Genomic DNA, 8,667 nt, shown 5'->3' with positions numbered 1-8,667 from the left:
TTTTAAGCTTATACGGTAACAAAAAAAAAAACGAATACAATAAAATTATTTTAAAAAATAATGTTTTCTTCACGAGTAAATGGAAATGCACTGTAATTTTAAAGTATTCAATAATCAAAAATATTCATTAATAAGGTTTCATGACAAATTTGTGCGTTACAAAAAATATTAAATAATTATTTTGTTAAATAATATACGAATAAGACTTTGTTCTACACATTATAAATATAATTTTCTAATATTTACTTATTTATTTAATATAATAAATGCGGCACAAAATATCGATTTGGTCTAAATAAATATTAAAATATCTTTAAAAATGTAAGTGCTGTAGGATATTTAAAGTTTGTTTTAATATTAATGTCATATTTATTATTTAAATAATATTATCATACATTTTTTTTCCACTTCTGTGTAATCTGTGTGTATGAAATAGCACAGAAACATGTACTGTATATTAAAGCTTTAGAAGAGTATTAAAATGCATTATTTAAAACATTTGATTGTATTTTTATTTTAAAACTTTTATAGAAATAAATACGTTTTATAATAAGATTTTTCAAATATTAATTATAAAATTAATTTACAAAAAAAAATTATAATTAAGAAAATTATATGATTATTTAATTATAATTACGTGAAAATATTGTATTTATTATGCCAATAATTTTTAAAAATCGAATCTTTTACTATTTTACAATTTTAAACATGACAAATATATAAAATCTGAACAACTTGATATTTAATTAATTAAATTATTATTTATGTATTTCTTTTTACACCAATTAAAATATTATTTAGCGTAAGATGGAATTACTTCTCTCTCCAGTAACGAGTTGCTTAACTTTGCCGGAAACGTTTAAAGATGCGTTTGTGGCGCCATCTGTTATGATATTTTATTATTAAAACTTTTTATGTTTTTAATTATTATAAGCTTAATTTTTAGAGTATAAATGAGTTTTATAAAAAAAATTTGTAAATTCTAATAACGAGTAAGAGCGTCATTAAGTCCGACCCTGCTCTAGATATGACACACCACCTCCTTTATCTTCCTACCTCATCTTTAACCACCAACATTTAATAGATTAAATCTCCCTAGTACACAAACCTCCCTGAAATGGTCGACTAAAAGCGTAGGAATTATTAAACTTCAAAGAGGGTGAAAAAAATCGCGCTCCCCATATACACATTAACATCCATACATACAGAAATTACCCCCAATTTTTTTTTTTTTTTTTTTTTTTTTTTGCATTTCTTGACGATCAAAGTGTCCCGAATCCAAAAATGTAAAAATGTGGGGAGGTCACTTTTTGACCAATCGCCATACTTTCCCTTTGTTATGTATAACAGCCGGAAAAGTAAAAATAACAATAAACAGAAATATACATTTAGAGTTACAACACATCAAGTTAGCTTTTACAGTTTAATTTGAAAAATTAAAATGAATCTTTAAATGAAGAGCTAAATGAAAACGCCGAACACCAATCGTAGGTTCGCATCTGACTGGCCAAGTGAAATTTTCCAGGTTTTCTCACGTGTAAATAGGGTCACTTTCCCAAAAAAAGTCCTTTCTCTTGGAAGGAATTTCCTCAATTTTATCAAACTAAACTAAATCGTTCCTCAATTTTATCAAACTAAACTAAATAGAATAAATAGTTTCCATTTTATATATATATATATTTTAACGTAACTATTTAATGTAAAATAAATTCTATACACATGTAAGATATTAGTAAAACTTCACTCTTAAATCTATAATATACTAACACATTTCATACAGGTTTTTTTCTTATTTATTGGAGTTTTTTAGAAGTATATGAGAGATTTTTACCATAAGATTTGCTATTAAATTACAAATGAAATATAAAATTACATAAAGTATATTTCCTGCCATTGGAAAATTAGGAAGACATTTATACTGTAATATCATGTTATTGTGATTGTGTATCATTGAATTGCTCTGATATAATGTCAGTTATTTTTACGTGTTTTTAAATGTAATTTAATAAACAATTATTTTAATTTTAGAAAAGTAAGTACCGGTATTGTATAAATTTATTGAAAGCGTAAATAGTAAAAAAAAAAAAAAATAATAATTTTTATTTGCGGGAAAAAAAAGATTTTTGCAGCATAAATGGCATACATTACTCCTATATCTTATTATATTTTAATCCCAGTAGGAATTCTTCTCTTAATTTATCTGTAAGTATGACTTTATTTTTAATTAGTGTAATTAAATAAACAATAATATATATATATTTATATAAGTTTTATTTAATAATTAATTAAACTATATAAACTTATGTGCAGCGATTCAGGAAGCCAAATATAGCAGGAAATATTTATAAATACTGTATACATTTAAAGTACAGAATGCATGGGTATTATTCGCTATAAGGATTTTCATAATTGCCAGTGTCCTGGAAAGCCATAAATAAATCCGTCACTGATGAAATCTCCATTAAAAATGCAAAATAAAAACTTGTATTGAAAGATTGATAAAAATTAGCACATAAATTAGAAAATAATATATTAATTTAATTAATTATTTTAAAGTTCTTATGAAATGTTTTAATTATTCTAACGTGTAACATTTATTTTTGTGACCTGTACAAGTAATATATATATATATATATACTAATAATTATTATATTTTAAACGTGATTCTCGGTTGAAAATGAGCTAAAATAAAATGTGTTTTCTATCAAGATAATGTCAGAAATTATCTATAGCTTTGTAGATTTAAATTACAAACAGACTAACATTAGATTTAACATTGCAAAATTAAATTATTCATTCTTTTCATTTTTAATAGTTGGAATATTTTATTTAAATTTTTATTAATTACTTTTAGATCATGTTAATTAATTAAAATTATTATTTAATTCCTTAACAAAATAAATATTTAAATTATTCTTTTATTTATATATTATATACAAAAACAATATTATAATATCATAAATGTAATTAATTATGTTATATTCATTGGAATAATAAAACACAGGCGATCTGCCTTCTGGGAGGACTTTCTATGGGAAAAGACACGTAAAGTGTCTAAACAAGTGTCAAATAAGAGTAAATAACGGTTTTCTTTTAACGCCAAGTGTTATGCGCTATTTCATGATAAAGTAGCTTCATTTCATAAACATAAAGTGTTTTTTTTTCTTTTTCTTTTAATTAAGATATAATAATATAAATATTTATAAATTAATTTTTTAGTTATCTCACAAAATACTTCGATTATTGGTATAATCTTGGAATTCCCGAAGTACCTCCGATGATTTTTACAGGTTCAAAAGGCTTGGATTTCACAACTGTAAGTCTTATATTAAAATTTAATAAACTTTACATGACTTTTTATTCGAGTAATTTGTTGCAGCCAATGGGAAAATTAGATCAAAAATGGTACAAAAAATACGGCAAAATTTTTGGGTATAATATTATTTTTATACTTAATAACATACTGAAACTATAAAACTCTTTAAACACATTATCTTATTTCAGTATTTATGAAGGTTTTACTCCAGTTCTTATGATAGCAGAACCAAAGTGGATAAGGAATATTTTAATTAAAGATTTTCAATACTTTGTGGATTTAAGAGTAAGTTATTCATTTACAAAACAAAATATACATCTATATATTATTATATCGTTACAGTTATTTTAATTTTAGACTGCTCGAATTGAAGATCCTATTATAGATAGGATGCTTTATGTACAAACTGGTAAAAAATGGAGACAAATGAGAGTGTTGGTAACTCCTTCTTTTACGTTTAGTAAAATAAAAATGGTAAGTATTCTTAAAAGATATTATTTAAAATAAGATTTTAATAACATTTATCTTTTTAGATGACCAATTCAATTATTGAATGCGCCCAAACATTAGCAGAGAATTTGTTTGAAGTTGCTGAAGAAATGGTAGAAGTCGACATTGAAAAGTAAGTTTTTCCAACTCTAAAAGTCTTCTCCAACGAAAATTGAACTTGATAGCTGCATAAATAAGAATTATATCCTTATATGTACTGGACAGTACATAAAATAGAAAAAAATACATTAAACTCAATTTAACATAAACATTATTATCGTTCTGCGTGTAAATTCTTAGACATTTGTTTATTTTATAATAAAACAGTCGAAACTCATAAATAAAATAAAATTTTAATAATGAAAACAATTTGTGATATTATTATTTCATATTATATTCTTTGACTAATTTTATTTTTATATTACTTTTGAGTTTAGATAGATTTAAAATTTGTATGCTGGATTTTACTTAGAAGAATGTCATTACAGATACTTTGGTGCATATTTTATAGATGTTATTGCTAAATGTGCCTTTGGAATTACATTAGATTCGCGAAAGGATCCAAATAATCCTTTTGTGAAAGCTGCCATAAATACTATAAATCCTGCTGCATGGAAAGTTTATTTATCAAGTAAAGAATTTTATATTAAAATAGAACTCCAATAAAATTGTTATATGAAAGTATTATTTTTGTTTTTCAGTTTGCTTTCCCAGTTTGGTTAAATTCATTCGTTTATCTGTTTTTGCTCGTTCTACAACACGACTTTTTAAGAAATTGCTCGAAGAAGCAATAGATCAAAGGAAGAAAATGAAAGACGTATGTTTTTTTTTAAAATGAAAATATGATTAATATAAACTAAATTATTCAACAAAAATTTACTTCCAACAGGAAGATAAACCAAATGATATTATACAGTCGCTACTGGAAATACGAATTAATGATGATATAATTGCAAAAAAAGTTCGAAAAGAAAGGTACATTGTTCTCATTTAGTACATTGCTTTTTGCACGTAATTCATAAATTTTAAATTAAACTTAATTACAATTCGATTAGCTTTTGAATTTGAAGATATAATGGCCCAGTGCATGATGTTTTTCGTCAAAGGTTATAAGTCAACAAATGCTACATTTACATTTTTAGCTCATGAACTTGCTGTACATCCAGACATTCAAGAGAAACTTATAAAGGAAATTGATGAAACTTTTAAGGATAAAGTATAAATTTATAATTAACTTTAATTAATTTTCCATTAAACTTTACTTAAACAACTTGCTTTTCAGAAAGAAATAAATTATGATTCAATTGTTAGAATGAATTATCTTGACGCAGTTTTTCAAGAAACGTTGAGATTATACACTCCTTTACCGAGGTATTGTTTGAATAAATCTTATATTTTTCTTCTAAAAATCTCCTCGATTGTAAAGTTTTATTTGTTTGTAGATTGGAAAGAACGTTGACAAAGGAGTATATGTTTGAAAATACTGGAGTAAAAGTACCGACAGATACAATTATAGCCATTCCAACATATGCTATACATCACGATCCACAATACTTTCCTGATTCAGATAAATTTATTCCTGAGAGGCAAGTTATTAATGTTAATGTAAATGTTTTAATAAGGGTAAAACAGCATGGGTTTGATAAATAAATGCTGCTTAAACTAAGCATAGCTTATGCTTAGTTTATCTGATTTATTTTATTTTAAAATTTATTCATCTGATATGACTCAATTTTACGTTACCCTTTCAGGTTTTTATCCGAAAATAAACAGACCCACTATCCCTATACTAATTTACCTTTTGGAGCAGGACAAAGATATTGCATAGGTATGAGATTAGCTACTCTTGAGATTAAAATTGCTTTGATAAAAACACTTCAACGTGTCAGGTTTAGAAGAGGATCTAACACAAAGGTAAATCACGTATAAAATAAATTAACAGCAATAAAATACCTTTAAATTATTTTTTGTTATTTTAGGATCAACCGGAGTTTGATAAAAACAAGAAGCTCCATTATCCGAAAAACGTGTTTCTTAATTTTGATGTAAGGGAAGATAAATTAATTACTTAATAAAATTCTTGTGTGTTAACGAAATTGTAATCAGGATTAGAAATTATTAATTTGATGTTTATTTATTTTTAAATATAGAAATAATAATTATTATAAGAATAAATTATGAGATTAGGAGGATTTGTCAATGTAATAAGATATAAGTTATAGAATAAACAGTTGTCTTAGTATTTATAAATACTTACGTTTAATTTTATCTGGCTTTAAATAGCAGAGACATTTAATTTATATACAAAAGATATAATACTGTTAGTAAATATAAAATATAATTATGACATACAAAGATAAAAAAAAACTTTGCTTTTGTCTTTCTTTATCGCCGTTCACTCCATCGGCAGTCCTTAGACGATTCACATAATCTCGGAGACGACCTTTCCTTTGAGGCTACAGCCTCCGCAGAACAAATGTAAAATCAGGTAACAGCGTCATCTGGTGTTATCGCCACATTCATAATATTACACTTTTAAAGTAAAGAATTAATAAAAATTCGTGGCCGGCGTTAATTACATTTAGTAAATATAAATATTATGAATGTGGCGATAACACCAGATGACGCTGTTACCTGATTTTACATTTGTTCTGCGGAGGCTGTAGCCTCAAAGGAAAGGTCGTCTCCGAGATTATGTGAATCGTCTAAGGACTGCCGATGGAGTGAACGGCGATAAAGAAAGACAAAAGCAAAGTTTTTTTTATCTTTGTATGTCATAATTATATTTTATATTTACTAAAGTAATTAACGCCGGCCACGAATTTTATAGCAGAGACATTTAATTTATATACAAAAGATATAATACTGTATATATATATATCTACAGTACCATTTATATTGACGACAGAAAGTATCTAAAACAAGTTTTATAGAGACATTATTTTTGTTATTATCGAATAAAAAGATTAACAAAGACTATACAAATTTTTATTTTATATTCGGGATATTAACATAATAAATTTTAAAAATAATCTGTAAAAAACACATTTTTCGTAGACATAATGCCTATTTACCAACTCGTAATTGATTTATTAAAGGAATGCTTATAGGCTATAATGTCTTATCAACATTATTTAATTACTATAAACCTTGAAATATTAAAATGATAAGAACAATATTAATTTATTGTTGAAAGTTTTATTTCTTACGAGGTGCAGTACATCCCGAAATTTGTTTCGACTAAAATAAGACGTCATTTCCTCAATCCATGCCAAAGCATTAATTAATCAAATTGTATCGTGTTACGCGTTAGATAAAGATTCACAAAATCTCTATTTGTTGATATGGATAGAGTTATCACATACAACATTACATGAAGTGCTCTTGCATATTAGCTCAAAATGGCTGATCTCTACGGAATTTCATATTACGTTTTGATTCTTTTCGGAATCTTAATAGCACTTTATATGTAAGTATATTACAATATTTACTTTATCATTTATACTAATTTTCTTAAAAAGTCAAATTAGGCCTATATCAAATCAATCTGTTTGACATTAATATTTATGCGTATTTATGCAAACAACAGGCTATTAGATGTATTTTACCAATACGCAATCTGTTATCATATTTTATATATATATATTATATTCTCAAGAGGCATTTAAAATAATAAAACAAATTAAATTTCTAATCGTCTCGATCAAAAACCTTAAGCCCTAACGAAGTAATTAGAGTCATCGAAAGAATTTGTGTAGGGTTTGAAAACAGGGACATCCAGAACTCATATAGTAGGTAGACTGCATTGGCTTCTCCTTAGCAGGTCCCTTTTGCCATGTTTTGAAAATATGAAATACGTAGAGTGTTTGTTTATTATTGTTTATTATTTATTTAAGGAAGAACAGAAGCAACAGTTACCAAAACATGTCTAACCCGAACTTTCATCTGTTAAGCTGACAGGAGTCGATCTTTATATTTTTTATGTTTAATTGATAGACTAAAACACTATTTTATTTTTTTATTGCAAAAATAAAGACACTTTTTAGTACAGTTATAGCTTACTGTTTTTAACAATAATTTTAAACATTGCAAATTTTATAAATAACCTGAATATATTTTATTATTTGATGTATACTGACATATATTTATTTAATTTTTCTATGTTTCGCAAATCACATATTATAACGATAAACATGCTCTGGATTTGACGAAAATTCTATCTCTTCGTCAAGGTTAACGCTGATTATGAATTGACCTATAAAGTTGTTTACTCATTTTTATTAATAATATTTGTTTTTCTACTTGAATTAAATTTATATTTATTTGAACTCATTTTCTAGGTTTTGACTGCATTACTTTCTAATTTATTTTAAAATTTCAATTTTAAAATTAAACGAAACGAATTAAAAATAATTACTCTTTATTGTGTGAAATCAAAAAATCTCAACTGACTTATGGGATATCGAGCAGACAATAGAAATTAAGAAATGAAATGTAATTTATTTCATTAGAAAATGAAATACCATCGGTTGTCACTTTATATAAAAAAACGGGAATGATTATCTCATCTCAAGTATGAAATCACTAAAGTTTTAGGTTACTATAGACAGGATTTGCTCGTGATCAAATTTAAAATTGTAGTGTATTATGAGGAAAAACAGAGTATATATATACCACGAAGTGAACTTCGAGATAATTCCAATCACTATAAAGCTGTCCGCGATTTCCCTGAGAAAGTTCCACTGTTGCCTAAATCGTCATGTTGATTTTAATTAGCTTTGGAAAGAGAGATGATACCCTATTTACATTTTAATATACTGTATAGTAAATAATTAGAACAAAAAGCATTATTATCCGCATTT

General features: G+C 25.5%; 2 protein-coding genes across 2 annotated transcripts in view; both read left to right on the top strand.

Moving 5' to 3' along the window:
* The first annotated feature begins 2,085 nt into the window (after window positions 1-2,085).
* The window catches only part of LOC136983080 (uncharacterized), a 59,095-nt gene continuing 52,513 nt past the window's right edge, over window positions 2,086-8,667 (top strand). The window contains exons 1-10 of the mRNA XM_067279713.1: window positions 2,086-2,202; window positions 3,220-3,316; window positions 3,380-3,432; window positions 3,505-3,601; window positions 3,674-3,790; window positions 3,850-3,938; window positions 4,294-4,436; window positions 4,507-4,622; window positions 4,695-4,787; window positions 7,201-7,274. Coding sequence (XP_067135814.1) covers window positions 2,135-2,202; window positions 3,220-3,316; window positions 3,380-3,432; window positions 3,505-3,601; window positions 3,674-3,790; window positions 3,850-3,938; window positions 4,294-4,436; window positions 4,507-4,622; window positions 4,695-4,787; window positions 7,201-7,274 — 947 coding nt within the window. The 5' untranslated portion in view covers window positions 2,086-2,134. The remainder of the gene's footprint in view (window positions 2,203-3,219; window positions 3,317-3,379; window positions 3,433-3,504; window positions 3,602-3,673; window positions 3,791-3,849; window positions 3,939-4,293; window positions 4,437-4,506; window positions 4,623-4,694; window positions 4,788-7,200; window positions 7,275-8,667) is intronic.
* Window positions 4,698-5,945, top strand: LOC136983020 (cytochrome P450 3A19-like). The gene is made up of 6 exons (XM_067279629.1): window positions 4,698-4,780; window positions 4,876-5,021; window positions 5,088-5,176; window positions 5,248-5,391; window positions 5,557-5,719; window positions 5,785-5,945. The coding sequence occupies exons 2-6, from the start codon at window positions 4,881-4,883 to the stop codon at window positions 5,875-5,877; spliced, it is 630 nt and encodes a 209-aa protein (XP_067135730.1). The 5' UTR covers window positions 4,698-4,780; window positions 4,876-4,880; the 3' UTR covers window positions 5,878-5,945.

The sequence above is a fragment of the Centruroides vittatus genome, unplaced genomic scaffold, assembly GCF_030686945.1.
Source record: "Centruroides vittatus isolate TY-2023 unplaced genomic scaffold, ASM3068694v2 contig_875, whole genome shotgun sequence".
NCBI classification, from domain to species: domain Eukaryota; kingdom Metazoa; phylum Arthropoda; class Arachnida; order Scorpiones; family Buthidae; genus Centruroides; species Centruroides vittatus.
This window is presented reverse-complemented; position numbering and strand designations above follow the sequence as displayed.